This window comes from Micrasema longulum, unplaced genomic scaffold, assembly GCF_059751315.1.
Source record: "Micrasema longulum isolate JH-2025_06_02 unplaced genomic scaffold, ASM5975131v1 h1tg000340l, whole genome shotgun sequence".
Lineage (NCBI taxonomy): Eukaryota > Metazoa > Arthropoda > Insecta > Trichoptera > Brachycentridae > Micrasema > Micrasema longulum.
This window is the reverse complement of record NW_028277543.1, coordinates 2,364,603-2,381,267: the sequence shown is the minus strand read 5'-3', so window position 1 is coordinate 2,381,267 and position 16,665 is coordinate 2,364,603. Positions and strand designations below refer to the sequence as shown.

The window sequence follows — 16,665 nt, the reverse complement described above, 5'->3', positions numbered from 1 at the left end:
TCATTTTGTAGCTCTTCAAATCAGTCAACGATGTTTGATTTGTTTGAGGGCATCATAATTTTTACAATCATGGAAAATTTTGAAAATTTGCGTAAAAACAGCATTTGCGGGATGTTTTTCTGGGTTCCTTTTTTGAAAAAAAAAACTGCAGTTGAAAATCATTGTTTGCTCGTGGAATTGTATGGCAAACATACTCTTGCAAAATCACAGTACTTTGAGACAAACAAACGGATATCAAAGACAAAGAGCGGCCTGGACAGCCGAAAAAGTTTTAAGATGAAGACCAGAAGGGAGTTGTGTATTATGAGCTTCTAAAACCGGGTAAATACATTACTGGAGAGCTATACCGACAACAACTGATTCGTATAAGGAGAAAATTGAAGCAAAAACGGCCAGAATGGGAGACCAGACACGACACATTGATTTTCCAACATGACAACGCTCGGCCACGTGTTGCTCAACCCGTTAAAAACTGTTTGGAAAATAGCGGATGGGAAGTTCTGGCCCACCCGCCATTTAGTCCAGATCTGGCGCCTTCTGACTTCCATTTGTTTCGATCGATGCAGAATGCACTTTCCAGAACACGCTTTACTTTAGTCCAAGGCATCCTAAATTGGCTCGATTCGTCTTTGATTCAAAAGATGATCGTTTTTTTTTGTGATGGCATCCGCAAATTGCCAGAAAGATAGGGAAATGTTGTAACTTCCGACGGACAATACTTTGAATAATAGAATTCCACAAGATTTTCTTTAATAAACGCTCGAATTTCCTTTAAAAAATCCGGTTTTTAAGTTATTGACTACAATTTACAGCATTTTATAAAATCACACCCTCCAGCAAGATGTGACTCAGCGCGACCTTACTGACAGTTCGAACCCCTTTAATTTTTACTATAATTTTCTTTACATTTATTGGGACACAAGTCTCAACTCCTTGGAACAAAGGTCTTGTGTTGAGTTGAGACTTGAGACTAGTATTAAATAAAAATAACACACTTTATTATGTTTAACGTTTCTACCTCTACAGTGGAGCAAGATGTTTATGTTTACAGGGGGAGTTCGTTTTACAATTTTTATTGCAGTCTTTTTTTTTGTAATTTCTTGAAAATGTATTCTTTAACATGAATCCATAAATACATATTGGAAATCATGATTGAGTGGGTTTTGTATGGTTCATAAATTTAACTATGAATTCATTTATGTTTTAAATTTTTAAAATTTGGTAGGTTTTTTTAATTTTTTTTATATTCCCCGAAGGAACAATGGTTTTGTGTTGTACTTGAGTTACACCTATGCACGCTTAAATCAAAGAGAAATCTTGGTTTTCGGAAAAATTTACCTTCTTAGATTAAAAACTTGTATTATATAAGGTTTTTTTTAATTAATTTTACTGTATTTAGTCAAAAGTTTTTAAATACCAAATTAAATTAATGCATTATAGATTTTTTTAAATTTTATTAACATAAACGGTAAATCTGCCTTTTACAAAAAATTATAAAACCAACATATTTCGCTTAATATTTTTTTTTTAATAAATATAAATTTCCTTTTCCCCAAGATTTATGAAAAAAATTAAACCTAAAAATCATACAAGATTTATAAAAAAAAAGGAACCTAAAAATTATACAACATAATTAGTAGAATGTTAAAACAATTCGAGAATAAATGTTCATAACAAATTAAATAATTAAATATTTAAAAGTAATATAACAAGAAATGCGTAAGTACTGTTTCATACAGCCGGGCAAAGTGAAACAAAAAAATTGTATATATTACGAAATGTATAAATACATAAATATAATTACCATTCACCATCTTTTAAAAAGGTTCAAAAGGTTTGTTCTATAGTCCTACACTAAATATATCCGTGCTTTTTTGCCAAATTAATAGAGAATGGAAATTATAATTTATGGCACATTTCCCATTTTATAATTCCATACTGTAAAATCGTTGTATGCCTATGTAAAATATTTTTTTTAAATTAAAATACATCCCGTTAATATTTTTATTAGTCCAAGAAGTATTTATTATGCGATTATTCTTTTTTTCAGGGACATGGAAGATAACAAAATTTCGACCATTCATCCGGATGCGTTTCTGCCTATTTCGAAAATTGAAGATTTGTAAGTTTTAATTACTTTTTAAGGCCATGTGCTTTAAATAAACGACTAAACAGCATTATAAATTTATTTTTAAATATTTACGATAGACTGGCTAGACCTCTATATTATCTTTTCTAAAACGTTCTTCATCTCTGTTGTTATATGTAAATATTAACGGCTCCCTGGGGAGTTAAATCCAGTAAAAAATAATTTACCATTCATTACAGATTCAAAAAAAATGTTTATAAGCCAGGTAAATGATAAATGCAACTCCCATATATAAAAGTATAATAAAAAATGTCCCTGTCTACAAAAATTTAGACGAATTAAAAGTATTGTTAATATTATAGATTATTTCCAAAACTTGTTTTTCTGATCTACTGTATTGTATTAAGTTGTCGTTTTAAAAATCCCTGGTAAATATATTTGTCTACGATAATTTTAACACAATACTGACATTTTACGGTTGAATATTAATGTATGTGATACTCAGCATACTAAAATGATATATTTTTCATAAGGAATTTGGGCAACAATGCGTTTCCTCATCTTCCACCAAGTGGACTCCAGCGGCTTCTTCACCTGAAGACATTTAACAATCCTTTTCTCAAGGAGTTTCATCAGCCAGAGACCTTTCCAAGGGTTCAGGTATGCTAACATGATACTATATTTCTCCCTCGTAAAAACAGAATATTTAAAAATCAGGGTTTTTCCTTGTTTTCGTCCGCAAAACATATCTTCATTAGCCAGTTGTACAAATACGGTACGGTAAAATTAAGATGAATTGATTTTTAATTATTTTATTTATTTAGTAGCTACTCTCAGATAATAATAATCTGGCATAAAAACAAACGAGTAGTGATTCAATCTTTTTTTAGTGATACCGTGTGTGGATTTGTTCCGACGTTTTAGCAACCATTGCAGGAGCCATCTTCTGGGTAAATTGTGTGTTTTGTAGAAAAAAATGTGTGTTTATGTACCTACTAGTAATTTGTACCGTGTCACGGTGACTCCTAATTACTAGTGCGTAAACAAATATTTTTTTCTACAAAACACACAGTTTACCCTAGAGATGGCTCCCGCAATGGTAGCCAAATAGTCGTAACAAATCCAACACACACGGTATCACCCAAAAAAGAAACATATTAATAACAGTGACCGTGAAAACCTTCGCAACTATTTGAGTAGACGCGTAAATAAATCGACTTCTATTATGACGATCAAAAATACCAGTACCGTACAACATTATGTACACTCTGAGGTAATGCCTAATGGCGGCCTCCATAGTGTAGTGGTCAAGACGCTTGACTCTCACACTGAAGGTTCCGGGTTCGATTCCCGGTGATAACACAAAAAAATAAGTGGGATTTTTCTCAAGCCTGGGTATTCTGTGATGTAATTCACCACTGTAATTAGGTCTCCTGGCCTGTTGTGGTGCAATATATATATATTTCTCTATTTCTCTCTCTGTAATAACGTGGGATATTTCATGTTTTTTCATCCTCCTTTTTAGACTCTAGTTTTGTCTTACGCCTACCACTGCTGCGCGTTTGTTCCCCTGGTGGACGGCTCTAGCGGAACTGGTGCTGGGTTGTCTGCACCACCCCTGCGGGAGGAGGTCATCTTCCCTTCGGACACTGACTTCGATACGAGCCTCTGGACGGGCAACCTGACCGACATGTGGCCGCAATACGGTACGAACCAATTATTCACTCGTTTATATCGTTTACATCATACACAGATTTTCATTTGCTAACGTAGTTTCTGGACACTCAAACTTCGACGTCATCGAGGCAGCTGATGAATTGGCAAGGCTGGGAGCTGAGGCAGCTCCGATGGATCCTGAGCTCTACTGCGGTTTGCCCAAATGCGCTCCTCGTAACGAGCTTAGGTCATGGGCCATTTGCAGACTCTTTAATTGTCAGATAAGTAATGAAGCATCAGAGGTAGCCGGTAGAGATTGCCTCGTGCAAATGAAGAAGTTCGGTGTTTTTTTTATTGTTTTTATTAAAATTATTAAACTAGAAAGCCAAAAAATTTTGGTTTTCAATTTTTATATTTATTTCGAATACGGACAGATGTACAGGTTAAATTAGTGTAAATAAAACCAAAAAAAATGTGTACATAATAGGGCCTGCCATCCAATAATATGTATTCACTAAATTATACTACAACAAAGTGATGACGCGCGACGGTTTAAACTATACAAATAATTAATATGCTATGCATATAAAAAAAATGAATGTGGACAAAACAAGGAGATAGTTAGAAGGAAAAGAAGGAAATTGATAAAGGACTGGTGAAGGATGATTGGAGAATGATGGTAGGAATTGAAAATTGCATTTGATTTAATGATTAAATGCAAGAAAAAAGACAAAACTTGTATTCTCTGTCAAAAAAAGTTTGTTTTTGAATGTTTACAAACATTCGCTTTTTATGGATCCCAATGAGATTTTTTTCTTACATGCATTATAATTTTATCCTATTTATTTCATTTAACTGGATTTTTGGTAATACTAAAACAATATAAACTGACATTTAATACATTTTAAAAAATTGCATTTATGAATAAAGTGCACCCCTGTTGGTGAAAAGAGCCAAATTTGACATTTACAAAAAGAATTCTACATTTGAAAATGAATTATTATATGTTTTGGAACTCAACCATAAACAAGTATATATGTACTTACTTATTTTATTTATTTCGAATACAAACAGATGTACAGGTTAAAAGAATATTTAAAAAAATATATATATTTAAAATGTATACATAGTAGGGCCTGCCATCCAATTATATGTATTCACTAAATAATACTGTAATAAAGCGACGACGGCTTGAAGTTTAAACTATATAAATAATAAATATACTAAATATTATAATAAGATAAATATGGACAAAACAAGGAGATAGTGGAAAGGAAAATAAGGAAATTGATAAGGAGTGGTAAAGGATGATTGAAGGAAAGTGAGAGTGGAAAATTACGATTAAAATTACTTATCAATGAAGAGAATTTTTCCAAGCTAATAACAGGCAAACCAACGTTCGAACAGGACAACGTCTGTCGGTTCCGCTAGTTCTTTACATAGTTTAAACCACCGTCGCTTTATTGTAGTATAATTTAGTGAATACATATTATTGTATGGCAGGCTCTACTACGTATACATTTGTTTTAGTTTTAATTTATATTCATTTAACCTGTACATCTATTTGTATTCGAAGTAAGTAAATTAAATTTGAAATCAAATAAAATACAATATTAACGTATTATAACAGAGATGAAGAACATTTCAGAGAAGGTAATATTACACCACGATAAATCAAAATATTTAACGGTTTAAATTACATATTCAGAATAAGCATTTAAATTTACATTTCTAGATCAACTGTACTGTTTACAAGCAACATTTTCTCGGTACACTTTGTACAATCAAACTTATTTAGTTAAGTGTTTGTTATTTAGTTAGTTAAGTGCAAGCGACATAAAATTTATAATCAATATTAAATCGCCATTTCTAGACATGCCTTCTGTTTTCAAGCTTTTTCCTGGCCTTTATCGATACAGAGTTCAACCCACTATTCTGTTTTTGCTGTTTATATGCTTATCACAATTTGTAAACGCAATTAATTTGTGCGGCAAATTTATCATGTTTTGGAAAAATACCTTAATAAACAAAAAATAACCACTAACGGTACTCATCGCAAAGTTTAATTCCCAAATTTGTTTCAACAGAGAGGGAAAATATTTTTTTAAAGGAAATACGAAAGTCTAGGCATCAATTGCTGGTTTAAGTGGCCACTTTACACACTGTCTAACATCCACATCATTTACATCTGTTGACTTTTGTGAAGTAAAGGTGCTGAAACTTTTATCATGTGGGTAAGATTCAACACTTAAAACAACCAATGACAGGTCATAAGCTCTGTAAATGCCTAGATTTCCATATTACCTTTTAAAAAATGTTTTCTCTCTGTGTTGCAACAAATTTAGATCTAAATAACTTCCCTGGGAAGAAATCCAGTCTGCAAACATTTGGACACACTCAAAACATTGCTGAATTAACTAATTGGTAAAAGAAGAAGAATAAAAATTTTCTATTTTCAAAAACCTTCCATATATCTGTTGATGTTTGTGAAGTAAAAGTTGTTGATAAAATACAATATATAAAAATTAAATATTGGGTTTAGTTTAATAGTGTATTAACAAATAAAAAAAATGAATTAAATCACTGAACTCTCTCTGCATGCCATAATCGTCGAGGCGGATAATCTTCTCCACAGCGCCAGCGACCCTGTAAGCTGAGCATTACTGGAAAATAAGAGTATCTAATGTGTCACTTCAAAGAAATTTCCACTGGATAAAATGATACATACATCCTTCTGTAACTTTATAATTCTGACTAATTTAAAAATATATATTACAATCAAACTAACAGTGATCCAATATGACACGTTATGTAGGCGGACACGCGAGGTGACTTCAACTACAGTCTAAAAATAGTTAATTATATAAAACTGAAATGTCAAGGGTTTGAATTACAAACTACCCTGAATGCTTTTTACGCTGGCAAATTTAATTGTAATGCCGTGGTTCTAGATATTTATCTAACAAGCGCTTTCGGTTACCTGCCGGTGGTTTCAGAAATCCGAAGTATTTTTGGTATTTGCTATTTTCAGACGACTATGCCATTACCAATTACCACTAAAATTAAAGATTATTTTTTGCAAAAAAATGTAGAATTTTAATTCATACGAAAGTCTAATTTTTTTACCCGCTTTGCCGATATCAATTCAAACTTTATTTTCATTACTTGCAAAAAACCCTTGTTATTTAAAAAATATATTGTAATAAAATTTCATTCCAAAATTGTACGAAATTTTGAATAGTTGAAATTAAATTTAAAAAAAGTTTTGAATATGTCGAAATGTTTGCAGACTGGCTGGATTTCCTCCCTCGGGAGTTATTTAGATCTTAATTTGTTGCAACAGAGAGGGAAAACAAATTTGAGAAGAAAAAAATGGAAGTCTAGGCATTTGCAGGGCTTTTGATCTGTCATTGGCTGGTTTCAGTTGCCACTCTACACGCTGTGTAACATTCACCATTCTGCCTATGTTTGAACATCCACATTTCCTCAACTCTTCTATCTGTTAACTTTTTGTAAAGTAAAAGAGCTGAAACCTTTATCATGTGGGTACAATTCATCCGGCTGAACCAATTCACCTACTAGGCAACGCCTGAAAACAATTTTCAATTTTTATAATTCTTCTTTTACCAATTGGTTAATTTAGCAATATTTGGAGTGTGTCCAAATGTTTGCAGCTGGATTTCCTCCCAGGGGAGTTATTTAGATCTTAATTTGTTGCAACAAAGAGAGAAAACATTTTTAATGAGGTAATATGGAAGTCTGGGCATTTACAGGGCTTATGACCTGTCATTGGTTGTTTTAAGTGTTGAATCTTAACCACATGATAAAGGTTTCAGCGCCTTTACTTCACAACAGTCAACAGATGAAAAATATGTAGATGTTAGACAGTGTGTAAAGTGGCCACATAAACCAGCCAATGACATGTCATAAGCCTTGTAAATGCCTAGACTTTCGTATTCCTTTCTCAAAAATGTTTTCCCTCTCTGTTGCAACAAATTTAGAAATTAAACTTTGCGATGAGTACCGTTAGTGGTTATTTTTTGTTTATTAAGGTATTTTTCCAAAACATGATAAATTGGCCGCACAAATTATTTGCGTTTACAAATAATGATAAGCATATAAACAGCAAAAACAGAATAGTGGGTTGAACTCTGTATGGATAAAGGCCAGGAAAAAGCTTGAAAACAGAAGGCATGTCTAGAAATGGCGATTTAATGTTGATTCTAAATTTTAGGTCGCTTGCACTTACGTTAATAATTTTGATTATGCGAAGTGTACCGATAAAATGTTGCTTGTAAACAGTACAGTTGATCTAGAAATGTAAATTTAAATGCTTATTCTGAATATGTAATTTGAACCGTTAAATATTTTGATTTATCGTGGGGTAAAATCCACGAATGAGGAAGTTCAGTGGTTTAAAAAAAAATAATTTTTTAATAGACTGTTAAACTAAGCCAAAATTTTATTTTTCCAATTTTCATATATCGTATTATCGCGCTACGATTTTTTAATGTTTTGTATTTCTGAAATAACTCCGCGTCTAACGTCAGAGGTTCATTTCCGTTTATTCTCAATCAGTTCTTCCAATTGGTCCAGAAACGACAAGCAGACCGGAAGTCTTCCATACCTCTCAGATCATAGGTCGATTCATATGAACCAGTGACGTCATTCGAAGTAGTGCGTTTTTATTAAAATATTTTTGATTATTTTTTCCGTACATTTTCAAGAAACTTTGCGGTACAATTTAATGCTCTAATTTTTCCCCCGCAGAAGAAAACATTTTTTGTATCCAATTTCTCGTAGGGATGAAGTTTCTCATTGTCCTTCCACATTTCTTCAGTGTTTTTGGAACGAGGAGGGCAATGACGCGTTTCACACCGCAAACATCTCAATGATGAGATGCTCAATAACACAGCAAGCTCTTAGATTGGTACACATTTGCTTTGCGGATTCGATGTTTTCTTTGGTACTCGGCGTTGCTGGACGTCTAGTATGTTTATCATCATCTTAGCTTTCACGGACGTCTTTTAACCTCTTACACCATTCGTATGCCCGTGTTTTTAACATACACGATTCTCCAAAGGCTTCATTCAACATTTTCAATAATTCAGCACACGAAATTTCATTAGCGACACAGAATTTGAAACACGCTCATTGTGCCAATTTTTTATCTATTGTGAAAATGGCCACACAGCAATTTTTCGACTCACTCAAACAGACGCTGAATGAATATTGAGCATCCGATCACCGTCAAGCTTTGACAGATTGACAAAAACAGCGCTGTCAACATGGCTACAAAAATGGATACCGATTGGTGCAGCGTGGGAAAGCGATTGAAATGTCAAATTAGAAATTCCCAATTTGTTTCTTTTTTGGGTGATACCGTGTGTGTTGGATTTGTTCCGACGTTTCGGGTACTATTTCGGCTACTTAGTCTCAGTTTACCCTGAAGATGGCTCCTGCAATGGTAGCCGAAACTTCGGAACAAATCCAACACACACGGTATCACCCAAAAAAGAAGAAACAGATTGATAACGGTGACCGTGAAAACCTACGTACATGGAAATTCCCGTTTATTTTTTATCATATGGTATAAACGAGTATATGTATATACAAGTTATTACGTTGGTGTATGTTAGTAGTTAGTTTATAATATTACACTATCTACAACATATTTATAATATAATTCCATTAGTTAAACTATTTAAATATATTTCAAAGAATTCAGAGTACTGAATATTATTCAACAGTATATATTGAGAACGGTAGTGGTTACACACATAAAGAGAGACATTTACCCAAGCGTCAACCACAACCATAATACAAGATACTCTAATAGGGATCTGATACTAAGTGAAGGGGTCAACACTGTTCTGGCATCGAGACAACACTATAACGTAGGCAAAAAGGTCCATAACCTTTTGCCAGAATCGTGGAAAGACGGGAGTGTTGTCAAGTTACGGAAGGTGTTGACCTCGCTCTTTCATGACATTGGTCGTAGGGAGTCAGAAAAGTTGATGCATGCCACGGATTGGAGAACCTTACTGGATGTCAAAAATAAAATATAAAAAATAAAGAATAATTTAAAAAATATATATTTATAGATGACAACTATGAAGTTTCGCATAAATAAATTGTCTATGTTTTTATGAATGTATGTATGTGTATGCGCATGGGTGTATGTACGTGTGTGTGTATGTACATGTGTATATATGTGTATATTTATATATACATGTGTGTATATATGTGTATGTCTGTATGTATATGAATCAAAATGTGTATCCGAATAAGTTTATATTTTGTTTGTCTGTGCTCTATATTAATTTGTTAAGTATTATAATATATTAAAATGTAATTGCCTAGCTTGGAACGGGGTATGTACCCTTGTTAGCTGGGCAAAGTGAATATGGAATTGTATTTTGATAAAGAGTGTGAATAAATAAATAAAATAAATAAATAAATATTTTATCTTTCTTCTTTTAAAATTATAAATAATTAAACTTTTTTTTTCTTAACACTAGCCCTCAAACTGATACTAAATCGACAACATTCATGAAACGTGTATCTTAATGAGAATGTTCGGAGGTGTCGGTGATTTCTGCTGATTTCTGCTGATTTATGAGTTTACTTTCCGGAAACCAAAAATCTATCACAACACTATCATTAGTTAATTCGAATAAAATTGCGACGTAGTTCAAAGTAGTTAATTTCTGTAAAAACCAATTTTTTTTTATACATTTTCGAGAAAATTCGCCCTATAATCAAATGCAATTTTTGCCGCGTAAAAATATTTTTTTTATATCCAATTTCTTGTACCACTGAACTTCCTCATCACAATATTTATTAAATTATATTTGTTTAATTTTAGTACAATATATTTAATACTTGCCTGAAATATAATTTAAATTGATGACAGGCATTCTTTTCTAAATAAACAAATCAGAAACAAGCTTTCAAACTAGTTGGTATGAGATGAAGTATAAAAAATAGTTTTTGGATTTGGTTCAGCCGGGTGAATCTCACCCACCTGATAAAGGTTTCAGCTTCACAAAAGTCAACAGATGGAAGAGTTAAGGAAATGTAGATGTTTAAACATGGGCAGAATGGTGAATGTTACACAGAGTGTAAAGTGGCCACTTAAACCAGCCAATGACAGGTCATAAACCCTGTAAATGCCTAGACTTCCATATTCCTTTCTCAGAAATGTTTTCCCTCTCTGTTGCATCAAATTTAAAGATTAATAACTCCCTAGGGAGGAAATCCAGCCAGTCTGCAAGCATTTGGACATACTCAAACATTGTTTCAGTATGTTTTATTATTATTTAATCATAACTAGTTAGTTTGTTTTTCTATTTACCGATTTCCAAATTATTAAATTTTTTGTTTACAATCTAGTTTAAACGACATTTCGTCTCAACTCAACACTGGACTTTAGTCTCATAAAATAAGGACTTGTATCCTCATAACGTACATACCATAATGAGCTCGACTGTGGAATCATCTCCCATCCAACATCAAAGATGTTTCGAACGCAGAAATACGCAGAAAAAAATGCAGACGTGCTTAGGAACACCAGTAATTAAAAAATGCATCTGCCGTTTTTTTTATTTTACTGTGTACGGAAGTAAATAGTTTTTTAATTTCGTGTTTAAAAATAAACAACCGTCATCCGAAATCTAATGGTAAAAATCTAAATTTGTCTTAAAATATCATTAAAATGCTGAAAAAATATTTCTAGAAAACCTGAGCAAGAAGTTCGGTACTCAAATGCGGGAGTTGTGGGAATCCTTCGGGTCTGATTTCACATACCCGGGGAATCTTCCTGCCTATGCTGACGAGTATTTCGAGGAAGATGGAATCCGGCAGCAATCTGGAGAGCACCACCGCAGAGCCCAGTGCCTTCCGTTACCAGGTTCGTACTCGTAACCAGTGCTAACTTTATTTTTATTTAACGTACGTGCTTGTATAAATCCTGAAAAAGATAATCGGATGGCGGAAATTACGCCTTGTAGTGGTTGGCGTACCCACCTGCCATGCTTGAAGTTCTGGCTTCGATTCCTGGGAGGATCAACATGAAATATTTCACTGTCAAATTTTTAAATGCGTCACGATAATCAATATATTCAATATTTTTTCAGTCAGACCCATCGAGCCCATCTGTGGCACACTAAAATTGCAAAAGGTCCATTTTTTGTATGATTTATTCCAGCATCTTCTCGTAACACTATAATCTGCTGATTTGGGACGTTTGCTTACTTCGCATTTTGCTGCGTTTACGAATTGATGTTAATACAAAACCACTAATCGAAAATTCTTAAAACCGTTAAAATTACTTGCGGTAATTGTTAACCCTTTTTGTTCCCACGTATATTGAATAATAATTTTATCTCTAGAGTTTAATTTTCTTATTTCTAGGCCCATTTCTACCGTGCGAAGATCTTTTTGACTGGTGGACTCTCCGCTGTGGAGTTTGGGTAGTATTTCTCCTGGCCATGTTGGGAAATGGGACCGTTGTGTTTGTTCTAATCTTCAGCCGAAGTAAGATGGATGTTCCTCGCTTTCTGGTCTGCAATTTAGCTGCTGCTGACTTCTTCATGGGAGTATATCTTGGTAAAATCATATTTTATTAAATTTATTTACTCGGCGTCAATGATTCTAGGTGTCGGACATTTGGCCCATTTTTCAACACTCTTACTACTTATAGGATTGAGAACGTCGCATTTCCTCCCATTCAGTAGCTGGAGTAAAAAGCTTGCGTTGTTTTAGTAGTGCTTTGCACATGGGCTAAATAAGTGGATTAAAAATGCGTTTGGGTGCCGCACACCCATCCTTTAGTATTTTTTGTATAATTTGCCCAAAACATTGTTTGATTTTCAGTTGTATCTACGTATATATATATATTTTTTAAATATATGTTTTTATTTGAATATCAGTTCATTTCAATATATTTTTTAATCTTTTGAATTGTTTTTTTTTCACATAGGCTCACAATTCATTGAATAAATGTCTAGTTAAAAATAAAAAACGTTATTTTTTAAATATGCTTATAACAAAACAATATATATATGAAAGGAATAATATTGTGTTTTTAGATATGAGTGTCTCACACCGTAGTGTAAAACAGATTCATTGACGCTGTGTTAAGTCTCATGATTTAATTTGTCTTTCAATTCTTATAAGTCTTTTACTTTTTTGTTTGTTTATATAATGCTCATATATTTTTGAAGAAAATATTTAGGAATAAAATTCTTACACCGGAATTAATTTGAATTAAAAAATATTTTTAAGTTGCCATCAAAATGCTATTTACTTCGTATGTATTTATTTAAAAATACTGTTTAACATCATTTAAATAAAATAAAGTGAAACTTAACAAACAAGTCGTATTTTTAATTTTTGTAATGTCTTTTCTGTTTAAATTACTAGGGAATAGAATAGATTTTCGAAATTTTGAACAATTTTATCGACCGTCTTATTTCTTTCTAGCACATTTCAATTAGTTGTCTAATTAAATCACCAACCCTGTTTTGAAAATCTTAAACTTTTCTTCTCTCACAAATTTAAATTACACATTTAATCATAATATTCACAACCATAATACCCGAAACTCAAAAAATCTATATTTAATAAACTGCCCGATGAACTAAAAAACGAATAGTTAATCTAAAAGTGTATCAATTTAATAATATTACTTGAATCTTTTTGCGTATATTTAACGTATATATATTTTTATCGTATATATTTCATCTTGCCCCGTTTTTAAGCACCGCGCAAATACTTACATTTCCGACAATATATTTTGTAGTGTCGGTAAATATTAGGACGTAATCTGGTAACAAAAATGTTTGAAACCGATCATTTATTTAAAATGGGATTTCAACTTGATTTCAAACCGCGCCTTCTCTGTTATATTTTGAACAAAGTTGCCAGATTGCGGACCGATGTTTACAGACACTACAAAATAAATATATTGTCGGAAATGTAAGTATTTGCGCGGTGCTTAAAAACTCGGCAAGATATGCAATACAATATGGCCACACTGATGATTAAACGTCAAAAAATATACAAACACGTGAAATCAAGCATGATGATATTCATTTAAAACATTGCGACTTTAAGCGTTCCCCAAAACATTTAGCTAGGTAGAATAAATCAAACCGTATCAATTTGATTTCCGTTTTTGAAGCAGTTTTATACAGAATTTGACGTTTAATCATCAGTGTGGCCATATGAAGCAGTGTTGATGCATTTAAAAAAATCTTTAAATTAATACCTCGAGGGGATAGAGAAGATTCAGAATACTACCACTGAGAGTATAATATCTTGTTCATGTATTACATGTTTGGATTATGAGTTTACAATGCGACACAATCGGAACACTGGTGCATGCAAGCTATAGTTTGTGCTGTGTTTATATTTGTTTAAAACTTGAACTGAATGTGTATAGGTACTACTTTTGATAATGATTTACTTGTGTGATTTCTTGTTTTCCTAATATAAATTAAAAAACTGTTACAAAAAAAAAAATGTTCTCGGTTTAAGATATTTCAGATAGTGCACATTTGTGTAATTGATATATTGTAGGCGTTAAAATAATAAATAAATCCATTGTTCAGCCTCTTCTTTTAGAATTATAATTTTTATATGTTATAATTATTTTCAGGTTTTTTAGCTGTAGTGGATGCATCCACATTGGGAGAATTCAGAATGTACGCCATCCCATGGCAGATGTCAGCTGGATGTCAACTGGCCGGCTTCCTCGGAGTCCTCAGCTCAGAGCTCTCAGTCTTCACTCTAGCTGTCATTACTCTGGAGAGGAACTACGCCATTACACATGCCATGCATCTCAACAAGAGACTGTCTCTCAAGCACGCCGGCTACATCATGCTCATAGGCTGGACATTTTCTCTATCCATGGCGGTCTTACCACTCTTTGGCATCTCAGATTATCGGAAATTTGCAGTTTGCTTGCCGTTTGAAACCACAAATGGTCCTGCCAGTCTCGCCTATGTAGTTTTCCTCATGTTCATCAATGGCGTTGCTTTCCTCATTTTAATGGGATGTTATCTTAAAATGTATTGCGCCATTAGAGGTTCACAAGCATGGAATTCAAACGATTCGAGGATCGCTAAACGAATGGCGCTTTTGGTTTTCACTGATTTTCTCTGTTGGTCGCCGATCGCATTCTTCTCATTGACGGCTGCATTTGGTTTGCAGTTGATTTCTCTCGAGCAAGCGAAAGTTTTTACTGTTTTCATTCTACCGCTGAATTCCTGCTGCAATCCTTTCCTCTACGCCATCTTAACTAAACAGTTTAAGAAGGACTGTGTACTTATTTGCAAGGCAATCGAAGAGTCGAGAGTGACTCGCGGTATTGGCAGGTGTAGACACAGTTCTAACTTCAGTAACAGGCAAACTCCGGCTAATACTAACAGCCTGGTAGATCGATCATCTCGAGAGCATCAACCTCATCACCCCACAGCATGTAGCTGCAGTGCTAAACTGTTGAGCGAAAGTGGAGGAGCCGTACCCGGAGCTGGGAATAGAAATGCCAGAAGCAACGCTTCAAAGAACTGGTTCATCGGCCAAGCCAGGAACTTCTTCAACTGCTTGCACCGTAATCCCGATCCACATCACCGTACACGATCAGACCAATACGCTTACCAAATTGCAGAAATACAGCAGAAACAGCACAAGAGAGCGAGTTCAGTTTCATCGAGCGAAAATTTCAGCTCGTCGCGATCAGATTCTTGGAGGCACAATCACCACTGTGGGATACCTTTACGTCTTTTAGACCCCAAACGACGCACATCTTCATGGCTGGTCACTCGAAAAACTTCGCAAGATTCTAATTTATCCAGTTCCAGAAACGACTCCTCCGGATCAGCTACAACAGCCAGCACAAGCACGTGGAGAATGTCTCGATCAAGTGGATCGAGTGAACCGTCTAGAGCACGCACCAAGCCACGCTTAACAAGACAACACGCTATAAGAGACGAAACCGGGGAACCTCCCGGATCTCCCGGCCGACTTACAGTTCGCTTTCTCACAACCATTCCTTCGGCGGCGGAAACATCCATGCAACTCGATGAAGAACCCCCGAGCCCATCCCACCCACAAAACGAATCTGACACCCAAGAATCCAAACCGGAGGAAACAAAAGATAACAAAAATACTGAACCACTGTACGCAGTTTTGCACGCAAACTCCGGATCGCCATTAACAACCCTACACCCAGTGAGAGAGCTTCCATTAGACGCAGAAAAGTCTCGCAGTCTGGACCACGATCCTACTTGAGAGTTAATCAAGAGATAGTGTTCATTGTATAGAATGATAGCTATGCAAAATCGTCGAATTGTATTCCTTAAGGACATCTAATAATACTCGAATAATATTTATTATAATATTACTTACTTTACGTCTAAAATGGAAATACCAATGCTCAAAATACAACACAAACTATTTATTTATTGAAAGATAAGTTCGTAATGTTAATAAACAGTAAATAATTTGATGAAAATTTAATATGTAATTTGAATCTAATAATATTCACTGCCATAATTTTTATTTTTTTTACTATCTAGAATTTTTAGTTCAGCTGCTTATTGTTAATTTAGGCACTTGTGATGTTTTTTCCCTTTTCTTTTATTATATTTTTGTGATTCAATCAGAGCTTTGATAAGTAATAATGGTTTTAACTCAATTTATAACACAAACATACTTCTAAAACATCCATGCAAACCTAAATGCTTAGAATATAATTAATAATTACCTAAATAAAAAACTGTCAGAAGTTGAATTAAATTCATAAATTATAAAAATCATTAATTATTGATTTTGTTGATTGATACTTATGTTGCTTTTAACCATTTTAATAATGGACAGTATTATTGTGAATGCAGTTAGTTGGTAAAATTCTA

At 33.7% G+C, this 16,665-nt stretch overlaps 1 protein-coding gene across 1 annotated transcript in view; it reads left to right on the top strand.

Annotated features, from left to right (window-relative positions):
* LOC148282343 (thyrotropin receptor-like) overlaps nucleotides 1-16,042 on the top strand; it is a 103,551-nt gene extending 87,509 nt beyond the window's left edge. The window contains exons 10-15 of the mRNA XM_088225281.1: nucleotides 2,051-2,122; nucleotides 2,623-2,749; nucleotides 3,615-3,795; nucleotides 11,484-11,657; nucleotides 12,161-12,355; nucleotides 14,409-16,042. Of these exons, the coding sequence (XP_088081407.1) occupies nucleotides 2,051-2,122; nucleotides 2,623-2,749; nucleotides 3,615-3,795; nucleotides 11,484-11,657; nucleotides 12,161-12,355; nucleotides 14,409-16,042 (2,383 nt within the window). The remainder of the gene's footprint in view (nucleotides 1-2,050; nucleotides 2,123-2,622; nucleotides 2,750-3,614; nucleotides 3,796-11,483; nucleotides 11,658-12,160; nucleotides 12,356-14,408) is intronic.
* The last annotated feature ends 623 nt before the right edge of the window (nucleotides 16,043-16,665 follow it).